General features: G+C 36.1%; 1 protein-coding gene across 1 annotated transcript in view; it reads left to right on the forward strand.

Moving 5' to 3' along the window:
* The first annotated feature begins 733 nt into the window (after window positions 1-733).
* tafa5b (TAFA chemokine like family member 5b) overlaps window positions 734-15,327 on the forward strand; it is a 35,229-nt gene continuing 20,635 nt past the window's right edge. Inside the window, exon 1 of the mRNA XM_007246616.4 lies at window positions 734-1,592. Coding sequence (XP_007246678.1) covers window positions 1,502-1,592 — 91 coding nt within the window. The 5' untranslated portion in view covers window positions 734-1,501. The remainder of the gene's footprint in view (window positions 1,593-15,327) is intronic.

A 15,327-nucleotide genomic window follows, 5' to 3' on the forward strand; every position in this document is an offset into this window, starting at 1 on the left:
GAGATAAATAGAGTATGAGAGACAGAGAGATCAAGAGAAAAAATATATAGAGAGAAATACACAAAGAGGAACTGTCAGAGAGATGGGTACAAGGAAAAAGAGAAAGAACGAAAGAATAAGATAGTAATACATGGAGAGAGAACAAAAAAGAGATAAAAAGAGGAAGTACGGGAGCAAGGGTGATGGGAGATGGAAATGCAAAAAAAGAGAAAAAACAAGTGACAGAATAACATGGAAAGAGAGTAGATAGATAGATAGATAGATACCAAAAGAGAATTAGAGACAAAGACTCTAGAGTAATAAAGACAAAAACTGAGAGAAAGAGAGAGAGAGAGAGAGAGAGAGAGAGTGAGAGAACTGCAAGAGAGATGGAAATAAGGAAAAAGAGAAAGAGAGATATACATAGAGAGATATGAAAATACGAAAATGAGAAAGAACAAATGGCGGAATTTCTAGAGTAGATAGATAGATCACCTATTTTTAACACACAGTAAAGGTAATCTATAATCAATATCAGAGGTAAATAAGGGAAATACTTCAGTCAACAATAATAAGTAAACAAGATAGAAGATAACACACAACTAGCGTCGAGAACACATTCCAGGGGGTTGAGGTGGGGGGTGATGACGTAACCTACAGAGCAGTTTATGAAACTGTCCCCCTGCAGGGTTTTGGAGGGGGAGAGCTGCTGCTGCTGCCGCTGCTGCTCAGACCAGGAGTGATGCACCTTGCGCGAGCGCAGGAGGAGCAGAAGCAGCAGCAGCAGCACGCGGAAAGGGATATGAGCTGAGCGTGTGCGCGCGCACACACACATTCCTCCGTCACACCACACACACAGCACCGTCGCAGCACACACACACACTCACACTCACACAGAGCTCTCTATGCCTTACGGCATTTGAGGAACAGCGTCTTGCCTTAAAGAGGACATAGAGAGAGAGAGAGAGAGAGAGAGAGAGAGAGAGAGAGAGAGAGAGATAGAGAGAGAGAGAGAGGAGGAGTGCTGCTGATGCGCACGGGGTTCATGGATCGGATACAGACACGCACAGCATCAGCATCAGCTCTGGAGAGGAATATGTGCGTTTGACAGATCAGGAGGGTGAACACATCAACCCATCTTCAGCGTACAGGAGCTGATCTTTACCTTCCGGCTGGACTACATGCTTCTGTAACTTTTTGTCTAATGGAACAGATACCTGTGCGCAGACTGGGGATCTGCACAGACTCCAGTTCTCCATTTCCATTTTTGCATCATGTAGTTCTGAACAACGTCTTTTAACTTTGTGTGTAAAGATTTCAGCCATAGAAAACACACACAGCCTCTCAGAGCATCCTTCAACTTTTCCACCGCAGCCTCTGACCGTCCCATTGATCTTCTTGCATCTTCTTCTTAAAGGATTTGTTTGCGTCCTCTTTGTCCTTTTTTGCTCTCTGGTCTGGAGTGATGGGCGCTGAGTAAGAGAGAGAGAGTGAGAGAGAAAGAGAGAGAGAGAGAGTGGACATGCAGCCTGTCCGGGTCGCGTGGGCGCTCGCGGCAGCAGCTGCTGCCCTTTCGCTCCTGGCTTTGTTTCAGGCACATTTTCTACGAGAAGGTAAAGTACATTGTCTTTATGTAAAAACGCCTCTTTATTAAGAGCATGTTTGTTCGTTTTAGTGCATGAATGACTATATATAAGTTTATATATAAGTATATACGCTTGTATATACAGCTCTGTAAAAAAAGAGACCACTTCAGTTTCTGAATCAGTTTCTCTGATTCTGCTATTTATAGGTATATATTTGAGTAAAATGAACATTGCTGTTTTATTCTATAAACTACAGACAACATTTGAATATAAAAATATACAAATATTGTCATTCAGAACATTTATTTGCAAGTTCATATTCATAAAGTTTTAAAAAGTCAGAAATCAATATTTGGTGGAATAACCCTGGTCATGCATCTTGGCATGTTCTCCTCCACCAGTCTTACACACTGCTTTTGGATAACTTTATGCCACTCCTGGTGCAAGAATTCAAGCAGTTCAGCTTAGTTTGATGGTTTGTGATCATCTTCTTCTTGATTATATTCCAGAGGTTTACAATTTGGTAAAATCAAAGGAACTGGTCATTTTAAAGTGGTCTCTTATATTTGTCCAGCTGTAATAGTACTATTGCATCTAGGCCTTACAAAATCTTTTAAAAGGTTTATATACAGTAACCTAGAGAACCTATTTTAAAATGAATTTACAGATTAAGTAACATATTTAAAGAAATAATTATAGTCTAAAGAATAACAGAATAATACTATTCAAAGGACACATTTTTAATACTATAGAGAATTCTTTTGCTAAGAGTGTAGTCTATATATTGTAAAAAAAAAATTACTAAACCCCCTTGCACTAATATGGAGAACTATGCTGAACCTTGTAATTTTTGCCTTGAGTGTAGCCTATATTTAAGGATCCCATTTTAAATACTATGTAGGACAATATTTTTAGGGTGTACCTGATAATAGTAAAAGCAGGAATTCACTAAAACCCTTTTTTAGTGGGCTATCCCGACAAAAACAGAAAAAAATGCCATGAGTGTAACCTATATATTGTAAAGCCAAGGATTAACTATTACTTATTTTTAGAACTAAACATACTATACACTTTTGCTTTCAGTGTAGTCTATATTGAAAGAATTCATTCAATTACTATGTTGTTTTTGTTTAGAGTGCAGCTATCCCATTCTATTTCTTTCAGTACTATGCAGGAGCCCCTTTTGTGTAGCCATATTTAAAAAAAAACTATTTTGAGTACATGTCAGTATTATGGAGAACTAAATAAGTAGATCTAATTTTGCTACTTGTCAATTTCAATATAAAACCAAGGTTTTACAAGCCAAAAAATAAATTTTAGTACTATGTAAAACCCTTTTTGCATAGTGTTGCCTAGAGTAAACCCACAGATTTACTAAAACCACTTGTGAGTACTATGTAGAACCCTTTTTGCTTCAAATGTATCCAGTAGTAAACGGAACATTTTGTCACTGCTATGTAGAACCAGAGTTTTACTATCTCAGTAACATGTAGACATGTAGACAGGTTTGATGATAATATGTAGAGCCTTCTTTGGATAGAGTGTATCTGAAATGTGTTAATCATAGAGCCGTGTTTTAGTGCTATGTAGAACTCTATGTAGAATTGCTGAAAATACAGCCTAGGAGCAGCTATTTGCTTTACAAATTAGTTTCAGATACAGACACTTTTACTTATTTAAACTCAATTTTACCAAATCTTACAAAAGAATTCTCATTATTGGACTGACATGAACCGTGTCGACTTAATTTGCACATAGCTTGACTTCAGTGTGAACACAGGAAGAGTTAATCCAGTGCTGTCTGGCTGTTCCTCTGGGGCTGATAAATTTCACTGAAATTGCATTGAACACATTACTGCAATATAAATCATCTCTCTTAATAATTTAATATCACTCAGCTGTAAAAGCACATTGGTGTGTGTGTTGTATACTTTCAGTGGTGTTGTGTATTGACATTCAAACCTAACTGAAGGGTAAAGATCAATGGTCAAAATCTTACATGTTTTTTTATTTATTTGTGGGTTTATTTGCTTGTTGCATGAATTGGTAATCTAGAATTGGTTTTGCTGTTTATGTGCACCCCAGCAAGACGATGCCTGAGGGGCTGATCTAAATGCTCCCGCTGACTGTCGTCTGTCAGAGATATTTGTATGGAATGACTAATAGAATGACTGAAGTCCAATATCAAAGATTTCACAAACATATAAGGACTATTGAATGTGATACGCTTGGGTGAGCTCGTAATTATCACGCAGGAAAAGTGCAGCAGAGCAAAGACACTATGATTGCAGGTAATCGATACACCTTCACACTGACCATTACGCTTGTGTTTCCCTGTAGAATGGGAATTGTACCATAAGGTGTTTTGGGAGACTGTAGACTTCAGAGCCAGAACAAAATTGCAGGTCTAGTTTATGTGCATGAAAGCTTTGTTCTCAGGTTATTTTTTGGGTTTATATTATTTTAATGAGGCTTTTAATAGGTTTTCATCTTATTTGGTGCGTTCAATCTTCTCAGCACTGAAGGAGAGATTGAGTGACCCTGAATGGCATCTCGTATGATAACTACCTCTCTGTAAAATATAATGGCCTCAAGATTTAATCAGAAAAAGACATTTGAGTAAAGGCTTTACATAGGAAAACCAGGACTTTACCATATCAGTAATATGTGAAACTTTAGCTTACAATCAAATAACCAAATTAAAAGACCACTTCAGTTTCTGAATCAGGTTCTCTATTTATAGGTAAATGTTTGAGTAAAATGAACATTGTTGTTTTATTCTATAAACTGTGGACAACATTTCTCCCAAATTCCAAATAAAAATATTGTCATTTAGAGCATTTATTTGCAGAAAATGAGAAATGATTGAAATAACAAAAATAAAGATGCAGAGCTTTCAGACCTCAAATAATGCAAAGAAAACAAGTTCATATTCATAAAGTTTTAAGAGTCCACAAATCAATATTTGGTGAAATAACCCTGTTTTTTAATCACAGTTTTCATGCATCTTGGCATATTCTCCTCCACCAGTATTACACAATGCTTTTGAATAATTTTATGCCACTCCTGATGCAAAGATTCAAGCAGCTTGGTTTGATGGCTTGTAATCATCCAGTTTCCTTTTGAATATATTTCAGAGGTTTTCAATTAGGTAAAATCAAAGAAACTCATCATTTTTAAATGGTCTCATTTTCTTCCAGAGTTGTGTATAGTAAGACTCATTTCATTGTACATTTTGGACTATGCAGAACTGTATTTGTCTTGAGTGTAGCCTATATTTAAAGAAACATTTGAAGTACTATGTAGAACACTTTTTGCTTAAAGGGTATCATACATACAGTTGCAGTCAAAAGTGTGGACACAGCATCTTATTCAGCATGTTTTTTTATATATTTTTTTTATATATTTTTTTACATTTCAAATTTTTATCTTGTAAACAAAAAGTGTTAAACAAACCATACTTTTATACTTTAGATTCTTCTAAGTACCACATTTAGTTTTGAGGACAGATCTGCACATTCTTTGTACTTAAACCTCAGTGTCTTCATGAGGGAGAGTCACCTGGAATAGTTTCTCAGCATCTTAAAGGAGTTCCTGGAGGTGCTGAACAATAGCTGCTGCTTTTACTTCACTCTGTGAGGCTCCAGCTCATCCTAAATCACCCATCTCAGCTGGGTTTAGGTCAGGGGATTGTGAAGGACAAACATTTACTTTTTTCCTACATAATTCCATATGTGTCAATTAATTGTTTTTATGCTTTTAATATTAATCTACAATGTAGAAAACATATTAAATAAAGAAATAAGAGAAAACATTGAAGAGGTGTTTGACTGATATTGTCAAATATAGTAAAACCAGCATTTTAATTGTCATTTTGCTAAGGTTGTTAGCAGTTTTACTATTCAAAGAACCCACTTTCAGTACAGTGTAGAACTCACATACTTAGAGAACCCATTGTAATTACTACATAGAACTCTAAGCACAAAATCGCAGGATCAATGTGTGAATATAAATAAATAATATAGTGGGCATACACATTATTATATTATAGGCTTTCAGTCTTCTGAACACTGTAGAACAGATTGAGTGACCCTGAATGGCCTCTCTCATGATAACGACCTCTCTGTAAAATATAATGGCCTCAAGATTTGATCAGAAAAGTGGTTTGCATATTGTGAGAGCAGGGATCAGGTGGGCTACAGCCAGTTACTGGAGGTAATTGCCGGAGGGGCATAAGTGAGCTTATAGGTCTGCGCTGGTTTGCTTCTATGGTTAACAAAAAAGCAAAAAAAAAAAAAAAAAAGAACACATTGGCTTGGTTGCCACAGTAACAGGGCTTTTATTGAAGATAATTGGAGAATGCACGGCTTTGCTTTTCATAAAGTCAGAGGACACAAGCGGAAAGCTCTGGCAGACTGAGATCTGGCATCGGCCAAAACACTTTTCATTTTGCTCGTGCTGAGTGATGCTGGGTGGGGAAGTTGGCGGGCTTGTTTGCCAAGGCTGGAGTGGAGCTCACATTGTTTTTAAAGCTCACTCTTATGTATAAAATTATTTTCATTCGTTAAAGATCTTGTGTATATTTAATTATTTACATTGAATTGATTACATGCATAGTAACATATGATAGTATGACATTCATTTTACTTATAAATAGCAAATTACTGTTTTTTGTTGATGAGTTAACAGATTTCACAGGATTTATTATTATAGGGGCTGTTTTACAAATAAAGTTTTACAGACTACATATTACTTTCAATAGAAAATCTCTATTCATAATGCTGTGTAGTCCAAGACTGCAGATCATTATGTAGCATTAAGACTGTCTGTGGATCTGTTCCGTAAACTCTAATATCTTGTGACAGTAATTGTAAGATTAAAATGGTAAGAACTGTTATAGTCAATCAGTATTCAATATTACAATTATTATACACAAAAACAATAATAAGTATCACTTATTAGAGAACCACTCATATAGAGAACTTATAGCACATACTTAGTACTTGAACAATGATCTTTTTACTAATAACAATCCATGTCTGAGTATCGTTAATATCAGATCCAATGATATAGAATACATAAGATGTTTTATGAAGTAAACCCAGCTGGCACACAACCGACCTTCAACGTTAAAATGTGGTTAAAATATGATTGAAGTAATGTCTGTTTTTGTTTCAACACTGAAACAATGTTAAATCAATATTTAATGTTAAATGGTTGTGCAAATGTTGAAATTTTAACATAAATCAACATTTTCTCCTCATCCCTCTGCCTTTTGAATTAGCATTTTAAATTTCATCACCATACAATTTTAAAAGGACAACAGGTTGGATGGAGGGATGAAAAAGTGTTTTTATTTCATTTGCAGTAATTTTTAATCTGGCACCAATTCTTCACCATATCTGGGGGAATGTTAATGTTCTATTTGTTTTACTGTTGTGTTTTTGAGATCAGATGTTGAGTAATCAGATTGGTAGTGGTGGGTAACATTCTTTATACTTAGCTTTACTACAGTGATGTAAGTGTATTGTTAACTCTCTGTTAACCACAGGATTTTCTAGTTTTAGTAGTTTTTCTACTTATACTAATTGCTTTTTGTTTGTAGTTGTACAGTTCCTACTTATCAGAGATGCATTTTCAGAGAGAGAGAGAGAGAATAACATTCTATAAAAAATGTTCACCATGGCATACAGTTTTTTTTCTTCTATACAATTTTGAGCATCCTGAATGTGAGTTATGGTTTATTAAAGGTTAAGTTTACGACATTGAAACAACGTTGCCATATAAATGTTGATTCACTTTTCAAAATCAACATCAATTCCAACGCTGATTCAATCATAAAATCAACGTTGATTCAATGTTGATTCAATTCAATGCCAGCTATTATTAGGTACTTCACCCTACTTTAACATCTTATTTATCTTCATTTTTAACTTTGAATTCATAATAAATGCTTTTACAGAAAAATATATATATATTCCTGGAAATGAGTCATAGAAATTATATTATTATATTAGTTAATTGGTAAATAAATAGTAACTAGTAAAATATTTTTTTTGCATTAATTGTTAATGCAATAATGTATTGTTAATAATGGCAATACCTATTATTATGAAGATGTATGATCATATTTGTGAAATCGACAAGAAACATTTTATGAAGTGAATTATTATATATATATATATATATATATATATATATAAAATAAACTCCCATAATTTGGGGGTACTAATGAATTTAAAGACCCCTGGAGTCATGAATTAATTTCCATCATACTTAAATTTAAATGCTTGCTAAAAACCCCATTGACCCCATTTAACATCTTAAATATCTTCATTTTTAATCTTCCATTAATAATAAATACTTCTACTGAAAAAGTTTAAAACTCATTCCAGAAAATCATTCATAGAAATGATATATTTAATTTAATTGTTAATTATTGATTTATGTTAAAAGCTCTACATTTCTTGGAAATTTTGCTTCATGGTTATAAATAGAACTAATGTGCATCAAGTTAGTATCAGAGCATCTCTACAAAGCAAATGGACACTTTTTCTAAAAGACAAGCACTGCATTGATGACACAGCAGAGAAAGATTTTATAACAAGAAAGAAAATACTTTTATTTGCTATAGTAGTCCTATCATCAGTCATGTGACAAGAAAAACATTGTTACATCCAACAGTTTTCCATTCAAATATAAAACTGTTATAATGATATAATGCCCAATGTTAAAATGTTTAAATCCTATTTAAATGTGATTAATGCTTGTTTTTTGTTATAAAATGCAAATTGCATTGAAGTAAAGTATTATGGTATTAATGTATATTCTATGACCATATGCTTAAGGAGTCACAGCTAAGTAAAAAGTTTCAGCTCATCTGGGAGACTTTAACTGTCTTCAGCCTTTACTGGTTAAAACTACTATGAGTAATAAACTGCCACCTCTTAGTACAGTGAGAGTGAGGCCTGGTTTTAATAACACATTCCCACACATGAAATGAATAAAATAATCATGGTTTACATGTGCCATTTTGTGGCAGGGATGCAGGAAAGGTTTTCATTTCATGGCTCTACTATGATACATTTTTTGTATCAAACAACACTGCATGTTGAAATGGTGCACCACCAATCTTTCATGTAGGTTCTTGGCAATTGTACAGAGATTTTGATTTATCTGTCTGAGCATATTTTGTCTAAAATATTCTTGGTCTTCCAAATTTCAGGTTAAACTTTACATTTCTCCTCCATATTTCTTCATTCTCTTCCTCAAACACAAGCTGAACTACACTGAAAAAGCTGAAAAACACTTGGCTGAAAAACACTTCTCATTTAGAGCTTTCCTCATTCATGTGAGACTTTAAATTTCAGATCTTACACCCAGTTTATTAGGAAAGTCCATGCTTGCTGAGTGTTTGTGTTAGGATTAAGGAGCTGATTGGTTTAAGGTAATATAAGGACTGAATATATTATTTTATGTATAAATGTATTATTTATATTCATTTTCTTTTTTGATTGCTGCTCTGGCTGTTCTGATATGCAAATGTATTCCCTGGATGTATATAGTTTTTGTTATGGATGTCCAATAATTTTAGTCAATGTTAAAACTCTTAATAAGAAACTCTGTATGTTTTTTCTGTAATGCCTTTCTAAACAGAAAACAATAGGATAAAGAGCAAATGTATAAAGCTTGACATTTCGATTCAGCAATCACACTGGATTTATGTATATTTTTTAACACATATGTTTAATGTTGACCTTGATTTCAGAACAAATCTGAAAGAAATAACATAGGGGAAAAGTGGGCTCTTAGTAGCTTTTTAATGAAAGTCTGCAATAAGCATCTGTATATAAGTACTGAGACTGCAGCAGCCACATATATTTAATATTTCAAGAAATAATTTTAAATGTTTATCTTTGAGGTGAAGTGATATAACCTTCAGAATACAATATAAAAGCACCAGGTAAAAAATGGTTATATATTAAACAGATTTTCTGGACTCTTGTGGAGCATTTTGGGGGCTTTGCAGTACAATGTCTTTTAAAAAAAGAAACATATCATAATCAGTTTAAAGTCATTCTTAGTAGTTAGTTTTTACCATATTTCTAGCCCTAGCCCTAGACCAGACACAACATAAACATATTGTGGGTTCATACTGTCTGCAATTAAGTAAAAGTCAAAATAAATGTAAGCACTTTTTGCACTTTCTATGCTGTATTTTTCTGATTTGAGGTTGTACATAGATTACTTGTACATATATATCCACTCTACTGAAATACTGTTTATCATCAGGACTATCTATAATAACTGAACATATAATTGCTATCAGAACAGAATCTTCCCTGAGACAATTTATCAGTGGCATTCAAAAACATATGAAAGAAGCTATAAAAATTAAGACAGCTGGTGTTTTAAAATGTTGTTAAAAATTATGAGATTATGGAACAGTAAGATCATCGTTCATGTTTAAATTCTGTCAAATGAATATGTATTAGGAATGAATGCGTATTCCTGCTTGGATCTGACAGGACAATTGGTAAAGTTATTTGCATGTGTGGGTGTTGTCTGTACAGAATGTTTGAATGTGTAATTGTGAAAAATGTGCAGTTTGTAGAAGATTTCAGATGTGTTGAGCCTCCAGCCACGCTTGTAGCATCACTAAAAAAATGAGCTCTGGTCCCAGTGACAGATCCCAACCCTCAAATCCAGCTGTACCACTCGCCATCACGAGTTTATCAAATCAAATACTTCTAAATTAGTTTAATGAAGATAATGGCGTTAGGCATATTAAGTGCTTAATCTCCACTGAACTCATTTAGAAGTTTGAGAAATGGAAGATTTTAGCATTTAAGTTTTTGCCATGCAGTAAGATTCATTGCTCGGAGCACAGGGCCTAGCTGAGATGCAGAATCTTTGCCAAACTGGCTTAGCACCAGGGCCAGTGACTGGCTGATGAGCGCTGCACACTCCAGAGAGCAGCTGGCATCTTCATTTTCATCCTCAGCTAATCCCAGCGGTCTCCAAAGAACAGGGAGGAAGAACCCGAGGAAGACGAGGCCGATTAAGGGACGCTGTTTGTTGCGCTATTCAGATTTTTGCTCATTTTACACCTTTTCTTGGCAGATGAAGCTTTAAATGGGAGAACATGTTGGCTATGCTGATTATGTAACACAGATAAGATTTGAACCCCAGCATACTTTTGAGCTGTTGTTTACACAAGATTAGAATCATCCCTTATGGCCAATAAGCTCATCAGTGCAACAGAAATTAGCCTCCACATTTAGTCAACCCATTGCATAGTAGTGACCACACACCAGGGATACTTCACTAGTGCTAAAATGCTGTATCTGCACTATACTAGAGTATTATTTTTCCTCCTAATTTTATTTTTTTACTACAGTCTAAGGGCCCTATCGCACACCCTGCACAAGGCGCATCGTGATGCTCTTTGCTACGTTACACCCCGTCAAACTTTTTTTCTACGCCTTGTGCCAGCACTGTTAAAAGTGCGTCGAAGTTTAGGAATATATCTACATTAATGGGCATGGTGGTCTGGAAATTAGGTGAGTTCAGGTAAATATCTGACGTGTTTCTATCTTGGTGGTGGAACCTACTGTATCTATCTTAGCTACACAAGTGCGCCTTACACACAAACACACAAGTAGGGTTGCAACGGTATGAGATTTTCACGGTATGATAACCGTCTCAGAAAATACCGCAGTATCACGGTTATCACGGTATCACAGTTTGTTACATATATTATTAAACTGACCCTTAAAGAAATTACAACAAAGGTTTTTTGTTCAATTAACTATTTATTGTAGAAACCTGGAACAACTATATAGATAATGTCTCCTTAAAAAAAATAAACTGTACACCATTAGGTGAAGGAAACCAGGTTTTTCCACTACTCTTAAGGTCATTAAGGGTGTATATAATTATATATATATATATATACACACACACACACACACACACGTGTCACACATTACATGTCCTCTAAGAAGTAAAGATCCTGTGTTTAAACTATTAAGTACAATTATTTAAGTTTAAATTATTTAATATCTGATAAACTGAGCCTGGGTCAGTGTCTGATCAACAACTGTTGTAAACGTCCGTTTTACTGCCAAGTTGGTATATAACCAGATACTGCAGAAAGAGGGGATTTATTTCTGACATGATCCTCACAATAGAGATTTCTATTTTAAGGCTTTCACACAGAGTCTGGTTTTAACACATGAAAAACAGGCACGTCAGAATTTGAAAATTAACGCATGTAAATGAATGGCGTCTTTCACGTCCAGTCCGGCCAGGACCTTTACACGGACACGTGAATCCGTCGTAGCACGCACTTCACGCCTGTACCTGCGTGCCCAAATTTCGGATAACTCAGCGCTTTTGCGAGCGCTTACCGCATGGGTTATGCACGACTACAAAGAGGTTTTATTTATGTTCAGATTAAAATTATAAACTAAACACATACTTTGCGCTGCACGGCGGGGTGGTGTTCTTGGAGATGGGAGAACAGGTTTGACGTATGTCCACCTTTAGCTGTGACTTTACGGCCACATTGATTACAAATCGGATAACCATCCTCGGGTGCGTTCGGCGGGTCTCTGAAATAGTCCCACACTGCTGATTTTAGTTTAGCCTTTTTTTAGGTGGACGGAGATTTGTTTAGTCTGATGCACTTTCTGCTGTTCTCACCGCTGTGTGCTGAGTAGCTGAAGCGGAGCAGAGTTGCGCATGCGCGGGTGAGTTTCTCCGCTGGCTTGCGTTTTACCGGTAATAAGCAAACACACACGGTATGATAACCATGCATTTTAATACCATGGTATACCGTGAAACCGGTTACCGCTGCAACCCTACACACAAGGATGTGTTGCAGCACGCAAATCCAGCTTTTACATCAACAATAAACAGAATACAAAACAAAATAACATTTTGGCGTCTTAACGATACCAAATACACATTAACATGCCCCAAATCCAACTAAATACTGACCTTTTATTGAGTAAATATCCTCATGGCTTGCTGTCAATTCTGTTTAGCCTCTCTTTTGGGCAGGTTTGTTTAGGGATTTAATTAGACTCCATGTAAATGTACTGTATCTTGAGCGTTCCTGTCCTTGTACTTCTGCTAAAACAAAAGTAATTGTGAGTGTCCTTTAGCCTAAACTGTAATTCTGTAATTACTCTAATTACATTTTCTGCATTACATCTGTAGCTACATAACACAGTACTTTCAGAGTAAACTCCTTGCAATACTTAAGTTCAAAAAAAAAGTTGTTCCACTTCTGCTTAAAGAACACTTCAACTTCTACTCAAGTCACTTTTTTGATAGAGCACTTAAAGTACTTTTACTCATAATAATCAGTTCTGAATAGGGGCAGTGAGCACACATATATCCAATTTGGTTGGGTGCCTTTGCTGATTCAAAACAAATGTGCATTAACCTGCTTATGAGCTTGCATTCTTTCTACAGTTCTATTTGCCTTTCCTATGCTCCCAACCAATCACAGGTGTTGACACGTTATGTTTTCGTTCCACAGCTTCATTGCCTAGCTTACATGTGTGTGACACAGTGTTTGTTCATTTTTTTTCATAACTATATCATCTTATGTCATTGTTCTCCGAAGCCAAGTGAACGCTGTCTCTGTAAGAAGTGTGCTGAGGCCTTAAGGTCACCTTGGCACCATTAGTTGTAAGTGTTTTTCATTCACTCCTCCCCCAGAGTCCTGCTGGGTTAGGGGATTGAACCAGTGATCTTTCTGTCTTACTGCCACATATTCCAGTTAAAACTCTCACAACACATTACAAGGTGTACAGGGTGGCAGCCAAAATCCCACAACAAAGTGGTGTGAAGTGTTTCATATTATAGAAAGCTTAACTAAACCATATGTAGTTGACTGCATGATTTGTCATCGGATTGAAACGCTGATATCATGCTGGTGCATTCCTAAGTGCAGTCTTGGTCCCCTGATGATAGATTCACTTTTCACTCCATCACTTTTCTGACAGGCTGTAAGGGATAGCTTTTGAATTTCAGATCAGCAGAGGCAGCACACTCTCCCTCTCGGAGATGCGTGGTTGGCAGCTCTTTCATCCCTAAAACGGTGGACTGAAGCATGCAGTGAAGTATGCAGGAGATTTCGTAGGGGGAGCTTTGAGGGGTCTGAGACACGGCAGACGTTTCACTGTCACAAAGGCCATTCACACAGACAGTCATGACATATCATCCATCTTGAACTGGGCCACTTAGCATGGCAAAGACTTCAGTTAAGTAGCATGAAATTTAGGAGCTATTTTTCTATTTATTTAAGAGTCATCCTTAAATCGCCTGGGTATTTGTTTAAGCGTAAATGTTGCTGAATTAGTGGATGAAGGGGGTTAGAGTAAACATTGATGGGCACCAGAGAATGAAAGTGAGGGGGGCTGATGTGTTTGTCATACAGTGCAGGCCAGGCCCGGGCCGAATGAATGCGCAAGGGATTAAAGGAGGAGTGCTTGAAGTCTGAATTCAATCAACACAGGGCCATGCTCCATTGGCAGCATGCTGATGAAGCTCTATGAATGGCCCCATGCACTCCCTCACTCCAGCGTTCAGCAGGTCTCACTCATTAGACTCTATTTGGGTCTGAGATTACAAATGAATGCCAATACTTTTCAAGCATATCACCTCTCTGCTTATGATGGCTGCAGACTGAAATATAGAGAGATTGAGAAAAATATGTACATTTACTTATGTAATGTTCAGCTAATCTTGATTGAATCTGGATATGGATGACACAAATCATGTTAGATGAAGAACTGGTAGAATAAAACTAGTTAGGTTGCATTGTTGGTGAAAAACACTGTTAAATGGCTCTTAGCTTTGATCATTGGTTGTCACACAGGTCTCATCTACGAAAAGTATTTATTTAAAGATCTGTTCATTGAAAGGATCTTTGAGGAGACAAAATATGGCTGTGGTTCTCAAACCAGTATCTTCCCTGGATCGTAAGTGGCACTTACATAAAAGCAGGACACAAGTTACTTTATAACCATTCATAAACTGCTTTATAAACTTTTTATAAATCCTTTATAAAGGAGCCTCGTTTTATAGGTGGTACCAAAGTGCTTCATCTAGGTCCTGGTATCGCTAATGTGTCAAAGAAGGTTTACATCTGTATTGTTTTCTAATAAGATTTTAACTATGTGTAAAATTTATTTGTTTTTGTGGGAAAGAAATTGCAAATTTGTTTGTTGCATGGCCCTTTTTACTGGTGTTTTAGTTGCAGAATGCTGTCACTTGTGGTCCAGATGCATCTCGCACCACACGTGTCTTGTGTTTGTTTATAATTGCATTGTTATGTGGCTTATTCTTATCCAGATATAATCCGGACATTTGATATGGATTAAGGGAGCAGGTGTAAACATGGCTAGTGTTTTCCATTCTTAGCCCCGGAGATCCCTTTTCTCTAACACATACACTTCAACTAAGCTTGTTAATAAGTTGATTAGTCGATGGCTGAAGTATGTTTAACAGGGGAAGCACCAAACCACTGACCAATCTCTTTTTTCTCTTTTTCTGGCTGTGTTCTCTTCTTCTGATCAGTGTTAATAAAACAGTTACAAAAATAGCATCACCTTCGATTCTCTTGACTGATTGATATTTAGAATGGAATAGACACAGAAGCACTGCAGTGTGATATTGCAACGCCAAGGGCACTATATGGAAGTTTCTTAGAGAACAGTACAATAACTTTGAGAGAGTTACTTTG

Source organism: Astyanax mexicanus, chromosome 2, assembly GCF_023375975.1.
Source record: "Astyanax mexicanus isolate ESR-SI-001 chromosome 2, AstMex3_surface, whole genome shotgun sequence".
Classification (NCBI taxonomy): Eukaryota; Metazoa; Chordata; class Actinopteri; order Characiformes; family Acestrorhamphidae; genus Astyanax; species Astyanax mexicanus.